Here is a 16,890-nt window from a genome sequence, read left to right as displayed (position 1 = left end):
GGAGATATCTCAGATTGCAGGCAAAAGCTTTCAGACTACATGATGCCAAGTATGTTTTTTTTATTGAGTACTATTAAAACCAGCACACAATAATTTTATTTTAAAACATGTTTACGTAACAGCCTGTGACAGTACTAGGTTTTAAAATTAGAGGATCCAGAAAATCAAAAAAATGTTCCCTTAATTGAGTTTAATTAATTTGTCTTTTTTTTATTTTCACCTGTGTTACTGTGTAGATCTAATTATCAAATAATAAAAATTGCGATTTACATTAACTTGATTATGATATCAAATTCTTAGGCTCATTATCAAAATAAAATTACGAGAGATCGTAAACATTTTATATTTTACATATTGTTAATTTGAAAATTGTAGTTTTAGGAAGTTCTTTGGGCTCAGTAAGTCGCTGACAAAACTACTGATTGAAGATTTGGCTCCCTATGAAACACCAGCAGATCGGAATACAAAAATTCCACTTGCATTGAAAGTTTTAGTGGCTCTGAATTTTTATTGCTCTGGTAGTTACCAAAAACGTCTTGGACAGGATTTTCTGACATGCCTAAGCCAAGCTTCGGTGAGCAGGATTATTACGCAAATCAGCCGGCTAATTGCTGAGAAGCTGCTAAACAAATATGTAACATTTCCTACAACAATGGCTGAGGTAGAACGAGTGAAGACACGGTAAATTATTGAAAATATGCTTGCTAAAAGTTCAAGTAAATCTGGTGTTCTGAAGCTATTTAAGAGTTTAATATTGATACAAAGAATCTGAATCTAAAATTTAATCTACTCTTTAAATTTACTCTATTTCACGTTCAAACATTAGATACATTAGATAACGGCAGATTATCATTAAACTTCGTTTCAACATTAAGCTGTAAAATTGCGGGAAAATATTCATAGACATTTTTTTAGATTTGACACGAGTTTTAATAAGCTCATTCTGATTTCAAAATGAATATATAAATACAAATTTATATTTTTGAAAATTTAGATTTCAGGAAAAATACGGAATTCGGGGAGTAATTGGCGTTGTGGATGGAACCCATATACGACTGTCTGGGTTAAACCATCTTACTGCACATTCCTGAGTGAATTCTCAAAATTACTTTTATCTGAACAGTTAAATTCATTTTTTTAATTCATTGGAAGTAAATCACTGGAATATATATCTGTAACATCTTTAACTATTTCTTTTAAAACTTTGTACATTTAGTTCTGATTAAAAGTAAAGTGAAAATGTACATCTCCTCGCTGTTTAAATTTTAAATTTTCAATGCGATTCCTCAATTCTTGATTTTCTTTTTCCAAGATCTCACAACGCTCTTTGTATCCCTATGAATATTAATGAAAAATTTACAGTTTCTCATATACCGTATCTGAAGGGAAAATAGACTGGTAGAAGTATCGGATCACTTTTCCTCCTTTGTACACAACTTTGATTGCAAGAAACGAAGTCTATCTTGCCCTCAGTTACTATAAAGCGTGTCCCGGATTTAAATGACAAGTTTTCGACATGAAGTTAGTCACAATAGAAATTGAGTTTTGTTCTGATTTTTTGACGTTACAATAGAATTTCATCAGCTTTTCATTTCTGAAAAAATATTGAAAAAGGCTGTGTTTTGGCTGAGAAAAGTGATAAAAATAGAGAACCTGCGCAAATTGATCGTGGACACGTACATAAAGAATCCAAAAGCGAGCTATTCTGAAATCGGAAGTGTCCATCCACAGTGTGAAGGGTTATATTACGCTTCAAGAAACTCAAGACTGTTGTTCGAAAGCCAGGATGTGGCAGAAAACCTGGAGCTATAGACAAGAGGATGGAGAAGATAGTGTTGGCGCTTTTCCAGAAGCAACCTTGCCTTTCAGTCAGAGCTGTGGGCAAAATCTGGGTATCTCCAAGAGCTTAGTGCAGAGAATCAAAGAGAATAATGGATTGATAACGCACAAAGCTCAAGCTGCTCCCCATCGCACGGACAAGCAGAGGCAAAGTACCAAAACGAGGTCGAGAAATCTGAGTGATCGAGTTTTGAAAGGCTTTCAAGGATGCATTTTGATGGACGACGAAACTGTCGTAAAAGGTGAATTTACTCAATTGCCCGGCCAACAGTTTTACACGGCGAAAACTTGTACGGGAGTAGCCAGCAAGTATAGGTTCAAAGAGTACGACAAGTGCCCGAAGGAATCTGTGGTTTGGATGGCAATCTTCCCTTGTCAATGTCAAATATGTCAAATGTATTTATAATGTACTATAGTTTTTTAATGAGTCATTTGTCTTCTTGTCTTTTAAATTCAGGACATGCTTTAGTATATGTTGCATTGCTTAAATTAATCGAAATAATCTTGCAAATTAAGAATAATTGAAATACTGACAAACCTCTTTGGTTGGAGAAATACTTTGAGGTGTCTGTGTTGCCTTTGTATTTGAAGGCATGGGAACATAGCTCGATTTAAATTTCGTATTACTGCATTGAGTTTTGTTAAATGCACGCTTTTGCACATTACGTGAACTACTGTGCTTTTTCGTATGTGACGGACCAGGTACACCGGCAGCTTGAGGAAGACCAGGTACGCCGGTGACGTGGGAAGGACCAGGTACATCGATGGCATGAGAAGGACCAGGTACACATTTGACGTGAGAAGGACCTGGAGTTGGATTTGCATAAAGATTTGAAGTGAAATTTCCATGAGAAGGTCCTGGTATGGGATTGTCAAAAGGATCTCTCATTAGATCCACATTCAAAGAATCCAATAGTCTCTGGGGCTGTGGAACTTTACTTTTTGGCGGTTGAATATCCGGGGGCACTCTATTCAAGGCAGGATTGGTTGCAATGAAATCATCTTCATCGGAGGAGTTAACTGAAACAGTCTGCCTATCGCTTTCTTCAAGATTTCCTTGAAGGCGATCATGAATTATCTGTAAGAGTATTAACATAAATTTTAATAGATATTTCAATTTGTATAGAAAAATTTCAGTTCTACCTTGCTTAAATTTGAATATTGATGATCACGTGCTGTCGACAAGACTTCCGAACAATTTGCAGCGCGTTGTAGGATGCCTGTAGCACGTGGACCGATTAGACTTATTATACGTTCTTGTCTAGTCGTCAATCTACTTCCAATCCCAGGACCGCCTCCAGTTTCATCAATATCGTTTTTAACCGCACTGACTGCCTTTTTTGCATGAGTTTGCATAGCCTTCCATGTTCGCAGCCATTGTTGTCTTGTCTTGGGAGCCTTATCTTTTTCCATAGAATTTAACTCAATTGCCAACTTTTCCCAGGCTTTGTTTCTTGCGATTTGTTGCTCTTCAGCCATACTATGATACTCTCCATTAAATAATTGAAAATTTTTTTCCATCTCATCTAGGAGTTTTTCTCTTTGAGCTGCAGTAGCATGGTTTTGCTGCAAATCATGAATTTATATAAAAACATTAAACATAAGTTATTTTAAAGTAAGATACCTTGATATCTTTATCTCCTGCGTCAGAATCCGTACTACAATCCGTATCGGTTTCCGGGCGCCTTCTCTTTCCTTGTGATGTCTTGGAAATAGCTGCGGAACCTTTACGCGGCCGGCCCATATTTCCTCTCTAGGTTCTCTAACCTTTAACTCTATCGTAAAAAGAACATAAAATAGTCATTTTGTATCTACAGACGACTCTTACTAATGCGAATGATTTGTGATATAATAAAAATTTGATTTTTGAATTACAGGCCAATATAGATTGTACTGCTGTCGATTTGTTATTTAGAACAAAAATTAGATTATGAGAATGTTTAATAGTTGTACTTATTGTGTAATAAAACAAACATTTTTCATATAATTTGCAGTTTACTTCAACATTTCTTCAAATATATTTCAGCAATTAATGTAAAAAAATAAATAAATTTACCAACCATGGAAACTTTGCATCTGCCATTAAAATTACGCTAATTGGATTTCGAAAAATCTTGTGTATTTTAATTTTTCTGGCTGTTGAATTACCGCAATACATTTGAAATAGTCACTTATTTTCATATATTCGTTAAATTAAAAGAAAATAAATTTAAATTTAAAGAAAATAAATTTTAATTCAATGTTGCACGATTTAAAAATTAAGTAAAGTGTTTTTTAGTGTTTATATATATCATAGCGACAGACTCTGCAATTGTCCAAATTTTCTCCGCATTAGTCCACGGACGTCGTCGGAATAATTTTTCATGCAGATTTTTCTCAGTGTTTTTGGAGAATTTTGAGGTTATATTTACAAATTCTAATTTTCTAATTTATGTGCAAGAAAGCTTTCCGGAAAGCATTTTTAAGAGCCAAAAGTCATTGTGGTGGCCCCATTTAGTGTCTACTAGTGTCCCGGACAAGAAAAACCCAGGAATTTAGATGAAACGACCAATGGAAATTTGTGAGTTTTTTGTTGAAAAATCTTGGTAAATTGCCACAAAACACTAACAAAAACACCTACAGATGCATAAAATTAAAGTCTTTAAGATTTGTGGCGCCCCAAATTGCTGAATTTATTGTATCTTAAAAATTAATTTTTACTGGTAGCCTCAAAGAGGTTATCTTTACAGTAATTTTTGAGGCCACACAAAACTTGTTATTTGACATTAAAACTTACCAATTTCACCTTATTACACCCTCAAATACTTTGATTTGTAATTTAAACTACTTCCGGATCATAAAATTGTCACTTTTCACCACACAAAAACTTCCACAAAACGCCGTGAGTTAACTTGCAACTGGTGTAAACAAAACCTCACTTTTCTTGCAGAATTAGAGAATGAGGCCCAATAATAATTATTTATTTAACCCTTGCAAACTTGTGCTTTAGGTTTTCTTAGAAGAATATATATTTTTTAGCAAAACCAGACTTAGGGCAGAATCACATTGAGCAAAAAACCTGCTCGAAAAACTGTAGCAAAAAAATCCTACAGTTTTTTTTTTTGACTCTCCGTTTATCGTACTTTCGTTTTAGTTCTTAAATTTTCTTATAGTATTTTCACCTAGTGCCACCGAGTATAAGATAAGGTACAGTAGACTCTCTCTCAATCGGGAATATGGGGCAAAATGTCATCCGGTTTAGGAATTGAGCGTCAAAGCCTTTGTAAATTCCACAAAAAGCGCTCAATTATAAAGAATCACAATAAAATAGGAAGAACTATAGCGAATTTGAGCGAATTAGCTTCATAATTAAACGTGAAAATTGTCAACAAAATTTGTCGCCCGATTGAAAAAGAGCCGATTGAGTGAGAGTCTACTATAATACGGTAATTGAGAATTTGCGTAAGAATTACAATGAATATGCGTAAATTACCGAAATACGATGAACATTTTACTGTCAATCTGATCCTGCCTTTATTCTTAAAAAAAAGTATCGAATTTAATAAAATACTATTAATAATAATGATAGGGGATCCCGGGGTACAATTAGCCAGGGGTAGAAGTAGACAGTGGATTTTTCTCGTTTCCCTTAAAATGTACATTGAGCAAAGTATTTTTAATGAATGTAGGAACACATCTCCATATTCCCAGAAATATTTATAAGTCTGATCCTGTTATCCTATAGTTTAGCGGTGACAGCCAAAATCCCGAAAGCCAAAATCCCGAATATTCAAAATTCAGAAAGGGATGAAATTATATGGAGGAAAATGTTTAGAATAATTTCCCAAGACACAGAAGATTTCCCTTTGCCTCCAGCAAGAACGGGTGCAATCGTGGGAGTAGCTATGACACTTTTAAGAATTCGGGATTTTGGCTTTCGGGATGTTGACCGGGACACATAATTTAGAAGCATTTTTATAAAATGGGTATAAAATTGTAATTTTGATGTTACAGTTTTTGGACTTAGCACTTGGTTTTGTGAGTTTCTAGTCAAGATCTCATAGTTTTACCTCGTTTCTGGTTTAATAAAGATAATTAAAAGATATTTTTCACTTAGATAATAATTATCTCATTTTTTATATACATATATAAGAGGATAAACACTGAAAAAGCCCTCTAGGCAAATGTAGTCACTCTTCCGTGGCGGGATAAAACTATTGATGATTTTTCTCTAATACATGGATAATTGCTAGATGAAAAAGTACTATTGATATTCCAAGCAATATTGCCATTCATTCGGATGAAAAATTTGTGAAATAGATTTTTTCAGGATATTTTCATCAATTTTGTCGCAATTACAAAAATGTCATAAAAAAGTCGGCTAAAGCCTTTTTCTTTAGGTTTAATGACATACTTAGCATCAGTGGGCTTCAGTGTATCAAGTAAAACGATATTTGGTATCTCCAATTTGAAATTTCGTCTGGAAAACTGGTGGCAATTATTACCCCAAAAGTGGCTATATTTACCTAGACCAGGGCATGTGTAGCCAACGTGTCGTACTTTTTTCATTATCCTATCTAGAAAAAGTCAAGGATTTTAGAGCTCTTCTGAACTACACTGTTTCATACAGACAATATCCTAATGTTACTTATGAAACATAAAAACATTAGACAAACCTTTTCATTTGTTTTTCACAACTCATGCATGAAAAAAAAGCTTAATTAGTTGACTAAAAGTACTCCGTCTGTCCTAATTCCTAAATATATTTATTAACAAAAATAGAGTCATCCCTTTTACAATTGTGAAAATACAAAAAAAAAATATATATGAAAATCAAGAAGAAAAAGTTTATAAATTCAAAGAGTATAAAATTTAAAAGAATAATGAAAATAAAAGAAAAAACTCCTAAGCTGCTCAGGCTTCAATTTGAAAAAAAAAATCCGAATGGCAGCTGCAGGAGAGTGAACAATCTACCATTTAAAAATATTTTTTTGGAAAAAAATTGGCCAAAATACATCATGACCCCCCACCACCTTGCGATTTTTTCTCAATGAAAATGGTCACAATTTTTCCAAAAACAAATTTACAACATTATTATTTTTTTGATAATATTGATTGGTAGAACTATTTTGAGTATTCAATAATGTGAATTTCATTGATAAATATTAAGAATTACGGTTATTAGAACAGATTTTAGATTTTTTTTTCGTAAATTTTTTAATTGAAAAAATCGCATGGTAGGGAGGGGGTCATGATATTTTATGATCAAAATTTTTCATTGATTGGTAGATTGCACTCTTCTGCATCTGCCATTCGGATTTTTTTTTAAATAGAAGCTTGAGAAGCTTAGGATTTTTTCTGTTATTTCATTATTCTTTTGAATTTCGTATTCTTTGAATTTATTAACTTTTTCTTTTTGATTTTCATATCGGTTTTTGTATTTTCACAATTGTAAAAGGAATGACCCTATTTTTGTGATTATTTTTATTTATTAATAAACTAATCACTTTGTAAAATTAGATACTTTTTTTTTTAAGAAAAAGTTCGATTTTGGTAATAAAAAAAATGTATATTCTTCTAAGAAATTAATGCGAAACCGTATATCTCACAACAGACGGCGCCAAAATTCCAGAGAAATTACCGATTCAAATCCAATTGACCTTTCCAATTGGAATTTGTCTTTCATGTTTCATGTTTCATTGTTGTTTCATATGAAATAATTTCTTATAATTTATTGAAACAAGTTCAACAAGAAATCTTATAAGATTTGTTCCCTTTTTGTAACACCAAAAGTGACTAAAGTCCTAAAGTGACCATGAAATCTTATCAATTTTACAGCATCACATTCGTGGGATATAGATCAACTTTTGAAACAGTCTTGGTAGTTTTTTCAGGACTTCTTGCTATATGTTGTTACATTAAATTCATTTATTATCATCTGTTACCAATTGATCCAAAAAGGGCTCTTTATCGTAACGTACGAGGAGAGAAATATGGTCAAAAAGATCTGGAACCCATGAATTGATCTTAGAAACGCATCCAATCTTTTCTAAATGGTATGGCAAAATTCTTTTCAATTGTAAGGTAAGGGGCTGTATGTCGGCCACTTAAGGATGGGTTTTATGAAAAACTTATGTAAAAGGACATTTAATTTGCCTGTTTTGATCAAATTTTCACCCTAAGTTGTAGTATAGATCTTTGTCCATCTGATTGTACATTTTATTTGGAGATAAAATAATTTTAGATTATTAAAAAATTAAAATGTTTTAAAAATGTAGAGTGTTCCTCAATTCGGCCACTTCAATATAAGCGTTTCTCTACTCGGCCACCTGGGGTTCCTCTAGTCGGCCACCCATTTTTCAGATTTTAAAAGCCCGTAACATTTTTACGGACTAAAAAAGGATATTGAGAAAGAAAGAAAGAAAACCTTTAAAGAATAGTAATTTAAAGAAAACAAAAAATTGTAAGGGAAAAATTCTTTTTATTCTTTTATTTAGCCGGCCGAATTGAGGAACATGGCTTTAAAATTTCACACCTTCACATTTAAGACAGAAAATTAATATTTTTATCAATAATGAAAATAAATTTATTGCACAGTGAGTTAGTTAAAGTTCTCAACTTGCGGTTTGACTCAAAATTTGACTGCTAAAGTAATCTGTACAGGTAATAAATCGAATAACTCTTTGTGAAAAAATGTCGTGAATATTATAAAGAACATCAAAATATGCTGAAAAATGACCAATATTGCTTAAGGTAAACTTGAATCCTCTGACTTTTAATAATTTTTTTAATGTTTTGTGTCTAATTTCATTTGTATTCTCGGTCATTTGTGTTATTTATACAATTATTGACCTTATGATGTTATAAAACTCCTGGAATATTATTGCAAAATTATATAATATGAATAAATAATTCCACCGGCCGACTTGAAGAACACATAGTGGCCGACTTGTTAAACGGCCGACTAGAGAGTACCTTACCTTAATTCATAAATTTTCCACTAGGATACTCATAAAATCGTCATCATTTCCAGAGACTGTGCAAAATGGAATTGATCTTTCGAAAGACAGATAACTATTTCGAAATTTTTCAAGCAACATTTTAATCATAAATAAAAACTCAAAATGCATTCTTGTTAAAGTTTATCCTTTCCAAAATTCGTCTGACATTAAATGCTGCCAATGCACTTTTCTGGTTCTTCATTTTGGAATTATCCTTTAAACTTTGGAATTATCCTTTCCAGTGTATACGAAACAGTTATCGAAAAATTGCAATATATAAAATGCAATACGTATTTAAATTATAAAAATTACATTATGAGTAGAATATAATATTATCGAGCCACATTCATTTGGAAAACACGTTCAAAAATAAAACAGTGCAGTGGGGTGCATTTCGAAATCCCCCCGTATAGAAGACGCCTTAAAGTCTCAAAATATTTCCTATAAAGTTTCTTTCAAAAATTCACCAAAAAAAATATTACACTGATTCTGATTATTTTGGGAAAATGTGGAAACCTTGAGAAATTCCCTGAGAGTTCTTCTAAGAAACATTATCACAGTTTTCCTTGAGTAAAGTTGATCAAAAGCTTCCCTAAAATTCTTCCAAAAATTCATTTTGAAGTTTAAAGATAAATAGAAATGTTGTTTTTTAATTAATCATAAATTCATTTTAAATCTAAATTGTATGTTTACTGACTGCAAAGCTTTTAAGATTTAACAAAAAAAAAAACATTTCAACTCAGTAAAAGTGCTTTTTTTTGGGTGAAAATTACCTTGCGGTTCAATAACTCTAGTCTTTTTAAATTATTTTTAGTGTTATGCTTAAGAAATGTATTTTACGCATTTTACGAACTTATAGCAACACAATCTTCAGATTAAAGCTTCAGTTCAGCTCCCAGACTAAAGAAAATAAAAAAGAATCTAAGTATAAAGCCCATTTAATTTTGAGACAAATATCACTTCACAAACTTCCCTTTAATCCTTTTGTAAAGCAATATAATGCAAGTGTTAGATTTATATGAGTGAGTATTCTACGTCAATTAATTACCCCTTTCAATCTCATACCTCTGGCCTCTTCAGGGACACGCTACTGACTCTCCTCTCCAGTGGCTTTGATGTAGAAGAGCGTCAAAGGCGACCAGAAGGTCCGATAAAATCTCCCCTTGGCAGTTCACAAAAGGGATGCCTGGTGGTCGAGAATGGAGACAAGAGGCAATTTTCCGGGAGCTTTTGTCCAATCCAGCCACCCTCGAGCACTCCCTCGTCCATTTTGATTGGTCAGCGCATTGGACGAAGGGACGATTGTGTGATTGTGTGGGAAGACGAGGGAACACGAGAGGGATGCATCGGGCAGAATGTGATTCTCAATTTTGCCCAGTGTCTCCTTTCAGTGTCAACCTTACTGAAATTGCTTCTCGAGGACTTCACAAGGGGTTGAAATTGCACTTTTTCACCCCTTTTTTCTCACTCTTCCAGTAGCAATTTCATCTGGTGCTTATGTCCACAACCCAGAAAAAATCACTGAAGATTTATGTGAACTTATTACAACGTACTTACACTACTTAATGTAAATGTCTTTCTTATAATTATTTTGATACAAAGTTGAACTTATTTTCACTTTGTCTAAAGGAGAGAGATATTTTTTTTCAATCATTTATGAATAGTTTTTTTTTATTAAAACTATTTTCAAGGAAAGTTATTTCCCCTTTAAAACTACCCTTAACGCTCATAGACTCACGGAAAATAAATACAATGGTTCACATAGGGTTACTAATAAAAATTGTTAGGAAATATCTCACATTCTTACCTGCGAATAAGGACTAATATCATTTTCCTTACCTGAGACTTTATTCCTTTTTCGTGAGACAAAACTACACAGGAAAATAGACAGAATACCACAAAAAGATCCCTTCTTTATATCAACCTTCTTCGCATCCGTTTGTCTTCAGAGAGGACAAAAAAGAAAAAAAATGGGCAAAAGTTGCTATGTCATTTTATTAAAAATATCGCTGGAAAGAATTTTTAGCTGAAATTCTCTGAAGTTTGATAAAATTCATTTCGCTAAGAGCTTCTTTATTCAACGTGGAACTTGATGATTTCAGAGATCGCAATAGAATGCAATATTTCCTACATAAATGCTCAGTCTTTTACCACAAGGATGCATACTTTTTTTTTATTAAAGCATCTACTGTCTGTGGTAAGTAACTACCATGGTGATTTGAGATGTAATCAGATTATATAAATTTCGTCTTACATTACTCTCTTGGTTCTTGTTAAATCAATCTTTTATGCTTGTATCTTGCAGTTTCCTAATCTTTCACCAAATTCATGAAAAGCTAGAGACTTGTATTTTTTATTTACTTTAAAAATTATTCAATATGACTAAAAGAGAAAGACAGTAGGGTAAAATGGGGTAATTTCGAACCGTTTACAATTTGGGACACTTGATATTTTCTCACTGTTTCAGATGAGCAAAGGGAAAACTAAAACTGCAAAATAGAAGAAAAATATGATTAAGAAAAAAATAAAGAGATTTCTTCCTTTTGAATCTCTAAAACAGTAAGAAATTCTCAAATGTCCCAAATTGTAAATGGTTCCAAATTACCTCATTTTACCCTAATGGAAAAGGGCGTAATCATTTAAAGTTTTATCTATAATTAGTTATAGTGAAATTATACAGTAGAATTAAAAAAGATCTATTCAATCTAATAAAAATAGGTACGTATGCTTACAACTATGTGAGGATATATTTTACGAAATTTGCAATATTATTAATTTTTTATCTCTTCGTGCTATCGATTTCTCGTTTCAGATGTATCTAAAATACTTCTTCTGATAGATTTGAGGAAAATAATTCGCCCGCAAACAGTTGAAGACAGCGAGAAAAATATATGTATGGGCAACTTAGCAGAATGGGCAGCAACGTTTTGCCAATTAAGCAAAAGTTTTTTTTTCTTTTAGGTTTTCTAAAAAAGGGTGACCAAGCGTCCCAGGCATTGCAAAATACTTGAACTCGTGACTTAGATGTTATACCTCAAAAGTACTTTCGCATCATTTACCGTTTACCGGTTGTCAGTCGATTCGAACCGATTCGTAAATCACTCAAAAGATCGCTCAAAATAGCTCAGGATTAATACAATTGATTTTCTAATAAAAAGTATTTATCGGTTATGAATCGGTTCAGTCTTGTCAGAAATTCCAAACATGATACCATTCAGTTGAGAAATACGCTCAGTAGAGCCCTCTAAACTTTTGACCTTGTAAAACTGTTATTAGGAACGTTTTAAGAGAATTTCGATATAAGGACAAAATGTTCGTTTGGATAATCTCTAAAACATATCCAAAAATGAAAAAAAAATTTCACAACCCGTTTTCGAGCAATTCCAAAAAACGGTTCTGAAAGGATGAGGAGAATTGGGGGGGGGTGGGAAATGATAAGCATGTTAATCGTCCTTGATAGAAGTGTTCGCAGACGGATAAATTAAAGAATTCGGTTCTTATTTTAATTAGAACTGAAGACATAGGGGAAAGTGCCCATGCTTGATACCATTGAAAGCCTCGTAATGACTGATTTTTTCCTACAATAAACGCGACTCCGCAATATATTTTAAAAACTGGCCACTTCCCATAGTTTTTAAAATATGATTGCGATGAGTCACATATATATTGTGAGACATAGAAAATTTAATCATTACGAAGCTTCCAATGGTATCAAGCATGAGCACTTCCTCTTCCGTAAAATCTTACAACTTAGTGCCATCATAATTTTAGACATGAAAAGCTCTCTAGCGGAAATGGTAGTTGTGGGGAAGCTTTCCAAAAATTCTGTAAAGTAAGCTCTACTTAAATTATTTTCGTAATTTCAAAATCGAATATTTCGAAATCAGCGCTTCCAATTTCAACGAAATTTCAGTATGTTATTGCCAAGAATGAGACCTTTCTAATGATGTATCGCACTAGACTCTTGATCTTAGTTTAATCGACTTATAACAAATAATTTATAAACAATAATAAATTGAATTATAGTAGGGTAAAGAGGTACAAGTTGGACAATGGTTAGTACAAGTCGAACAGGGTTTTTTTCTTGATAAAATTAGTACATCATTTTTATTTGTATATTTTTAAAATGCTTTAGTTTTATAATTTGGTTCCTTGTGCTTAAAACTAATTTTGTACTGTATTTATCAAGAAAAAAGCCATGTCCAACTTGTACCGACAAATTGTCCAACTTATATCACTTACCCTACTTTTTTATGTACTGTTTATTTCTGAATACATATAGAGTGATGATTTGAAGCTAAAACTGTGGGATTGAAGAAGTTCAACACTAATTTTCCTGAGAAAAAGGGATGGCACAAAGTTGCACAACTTTCATTTACAACTTTGTGCCACATACAAGAATTTTTCCTCCTCGTCCAATGATACCTGGATTTTTCCAGCATGGGGCTGTGTTCCAGAGATGTGTAATTTTGTTGGATAAAAATCTCATTTAAAAATCTCAACTAATTTGGAAAATATTTAAGAAAAACCTGAAAAAGTGGCACAAAGTTGTATGATTTTGCGGTAAGCCAGTAAATTTTTAAACTTTTACACTGTCTAATAACTTGGCTCAGACAAGTTAACAGACAAGTTAAGTTAAGTTTCACAAAATACGGTTTTAGTAATCGATTTTATAATTAGATTTAACACCTGAAAAAATATGTTAGCACAGAAATAAACAAATACAAGCTAACCCCTGTCTGCTTCTTCAAATAAACGAAAATCTGTCTTTAATTTCTAAAACCAAATACGATTATGAATGAAAGAAAGTGACAAATACAATTACAATTTGCGAAATCACGGGGGGCGCTTTAGATCTCACGTCGATACTTCGTAATATTTTACGATTGACTTTATGACGAAAAACGTTAACTTTTTCAGATGTCCAAAAGAAGGCTAAATATTTTATATCTCCGATACATTTTCTTCCCTATTATTTTCACTAAACTATGCATGCATTTGGACGATACAAAAAAATACTTAAAGATTATTTAAATTAGGAAAAAATGAAAAATAAGAACTTCAGTAAATAAATAATACATTAATAAATGGTTTATGTTCTGTGTTAGAGGTTTTCTCAGTTCGTATTTACAAAGCATGAAATGGTTCCCAATTTTGCCTAGCCCAAAAGAGGGATACTCATCATTATTCTGACGAATGGAAAGCAAAAGTGAAGGACCAACGGGGGTTGGAGAAGGAACTTTTTGGTTTTCCCGGGGAGAACTTTACAACGTGCTTTTGGGTGAGCTTTGTGTGTATTTTGTGCGCCCAAGCAAGAGACCCGAAATTCGGCAACATCCTGGAATGAATAGTTTAGTGGGTGGCGCACGTAATGTGTCGAGTCGAGTCAAATTATTCTTTGCCATGTTCTAGTAATTAGTGTTGAAAAGGACGACTTGATTTATGACAGTTAAGTGACGCCATATGTTATCCACCTCCAACTTTCCCATCCACAAGCTACACTTTTGCTGATGTGTTCAACCGGTTCAACCCATCGAAAAGACGATCTCATGGGTGGGTGGACTTTTTGGTCTTTTCGGGGGGGCATGGCAATCGTCTCATGATGGATTTGGTAATTACACGCATACGAAGCCACACACATAATCAAAATACGAAAGTGAGGAAATTTTCCAAGAAGCTAAGAGCCATAGCGTTGATGGATATTTTTGTTTCAGTGAAAAAGGGGTTTGTATATTTGAACATAAGACGTTGAATTTCTTTCCAACCCCATCACTTTTTCACACTCAATAAATCAATGGAGAAAACGACTCAACTAATTTGTGCTCTTTTAACCTTCAATCCCGCGAAAGAGACCGTTCCCATGGCAAATATTTTCACCCAAGATGTCCAGAATCGTGTGTCCAGTTTGACCAGGGCAACTCAGCCCAATGATAAATGGTTTTCCCATCGCTAAATCCAGTTTGTCCTCACGCCGGCTAAATATTTTGTGTGCTCTGGAAAGCACGTGAAGAGAGGTGGCAGTATAACCTCTTGCAACTGTGTGGCTTATTCAATTACTCCAATGAGCTATTTGTATGCATTAGACTTGAGAGACTTCGAGGAACTCGTTCGATAGAGGAATTCTCTGGTTCTGGGCTTCGCGTCTATCTAGGGAGAAATTTACAAGACGAATGCCCTCAAAAGAAGCATAAATATGGTTCAATTTTGAACCCGTCTTTCAACAGAAATGTTGCCCTTTGTGTGTCAAATTCGTCATCGAATTTTTTCAAACCAGTTCTTCGTATTAATTTGCATGAAATATGAATTCCATTAGATCCTTTTTGTCATCCAGTGTTTTAATGGTTTCTAATAAAGTGCTTTAAACATTGCGAAATCTTTCAACTCGTGACTTAAAGAATCTAAAACTAAAATCATTAAGATTGGAACCGGTTTAGTTTTATTGGAAATTCCAAGACCTTTTCAATAAACCCAAACATGATACCATTCGAATGGAAAAGACACTGTCTAGAGCCTTTTTAACCTTTGACATTGAAAAATCCTTATTAGGAATGATTCAATCGTTATTTCGAATGATTCGAAAAGAATCGCACGACGCGTTTTGAGCAATCCAAAAAATACGGTTTTGGAAAGGATGGGGGGGATAGGAGGAAAACGATAGACATGCTAACGATCCTTGGGTCGACTTATAGGGGTTTCCCGATGGTCCCAAGTCTATCTCTTACCGTTTGGCCTCTAGAACTGGCGACAGCCAGGCGAACAGACGAGCAGACGGACAAACAGCGAGACGCCATTTCTCAACAAATCATCTGAAATGCGAAGAATTGTTGAGAAAAGTGGTCTCCAGGTGATGTAAAGTGAACATTTTGAGGCAAAAAAATCGGGAGGTTATATACTGCTCTCTCTGTGGAGTTAGAGTAGTATCATAGAAGAAAAAAGAGTGACAAAGCGTCCCAGCCTTTGCAAATTACTCGAACTCGGGACTTAGATGCTATATCTCAAAAGTACTTTAGCATCTTTTACCTTTTACCGGTTCTCAAACGATTTGTACCGATTCATCAATCACTCAAAACATCCTACAAAATACTTATAATGGCCACTATACACTAGAGCAATTTATGTCCATATTAAAGCAAATTCCCTATGCTTGTGTAAGAAAAACTCTTCAATATGGACATAAATTTCTCTAGTGTATAGAGACCATAAAGTAATACAATTCAATTTTGAAAAAAATGATTTATAGGTTATGAACTGAATCAATTCCTGATTTATAAGCGATTAGAACTGTTTGAGATTTATTGTAAACTTCAAGTCCTTTCCAAAGAGCTCAAACATGATCATATTCGCTTGAGAAATCCGCTCTTTATAGCCTTTTTAATGTTTGACCTTGAAAACCCGTTATTATAAATGATTCAACAAGATTTCCGGTTATGAACGAAATATCCGACTGTGTAATCTCTAAAACATATTCAAAAAATTAAATGAAAATGAGGAGCATACACTGAGAGAAATCCGAAAAAGTTAAAATAACATTCCAAAAATGTTTATTTTATCTTGCAGTATTGATCCGAAATCGGTGTAAATATTACCCCTTTTAGGTGTATTAGGGGTTAAAGGTACCCTTTTTCATGTTAATTTTACCCTTAAAAAGGTGTAAAATTAACATTAAAAATGTTGATATATTTTTACACCTAAAAAGTGTTAAAGTTATGAGGAAAAAAAGTTAATAGCACACCCGTTTTTTTTCTCAGTGTATAGTAACGATACTTGGATCAGCTCATGTGTGGGGGGGGGAGGTCCTTCAAAGGTCCCAAGTCGCTATCTCTTTCCGTTTTATTTTTGAAATTTCCCGAAAGTGATAGGTTTAAAAAAGAAGTCATGTTACTGACTTATAGACTTCAAGTAATTCTCTTGAAGACTTCAAGTTGCTCTTTTGAGGACCTCAAGCAGCTGTCTCTAACTGTTTAACTTTTGATCCTGATAACAAGCACGTAAGACGTCAAATATTCAAAATTTTCGAAATTCTACGAAAAGTGATTCCCTAGTAATTACATTTTTATTTTTATTTAAAGGC

At 33.4% G+C, this 16,890-nt stretch overlaps 1 protein-coding gene across 1 annotated transcript; it reads right to left on the bottom strand.

Annotated features, from left to right (window-relative positions):
* Nucleotides 1–906: 906 nt before the first annotated feature.
* On the bottom strand, nucleotides 907–4,750 carry LOC129810344 (uncharacterized). The gene is made up of 4 exons (XM_055860756.1): nucleotides 4,616–4,750; nucleotides 3,464–3,614; nucleotides 2,983–3,405; nucleotides 907–2,917 (listed from the first exon to the last, which is right to left on the bottom strand). The coding sequence occupies exons 2-4, from the start codon at nucleotides 3,581–3,583 to the stop codon at nucleotides 2,351–2,353; spliced, it is 1,110 nt and encodes a 369-aa protein (XP_055716731.1). The 5' UTR covers nucleotides 3,584–3,614; nucleotides 4,616–4,750; the 3' UTR covers nucleotides 907–2,350.
* Nucleotides 4,751–16,890: the final 12,140 nt, after the last annotated feature.

Source organism: Phlebotomus papatasi, chromosome 1 (assembly GCF_024763615.1).
Source record: "Phlebotomus papatasi isolate M1 chromosome 1, Ppap_2.1, whole genome shotgun sequence".
Lineage (NCBI taxonomy): Eukaryota > Metazoa > Arthropoda > Insecta > Diptera > Psychodidae > Phlebotomus > Phlebotomus papatasi.
This window is presented reverse-complemented; position numbering and strand designations above follow the sequence as displayed.

Excerpts from the sequence above, each read along its gene's own strand:
- LOC129810344 (XM_055860756.1), bottom strand. The coding sequence starts at position 3,583 with ATGGGCCGGCCGCGTAAAGGTTCCGCAGCTATTTCCAAGACATCACAA. Across the intron at positions 3,406-3,463 it reads CAGGAGATAAAGATATCAAG|CAAAACCATGCTACTGCAGC; the intron begins GTATCTTACTTT and ends CATGATTTGCAG. Across the intron at positions 2,918-2,982 it reads AATATTCAAATTTAAGCAAG|ATAATTCATGATCGCCTTCA; the intron begins GTAGAACTGAAA and ends ATACTCTTACAG.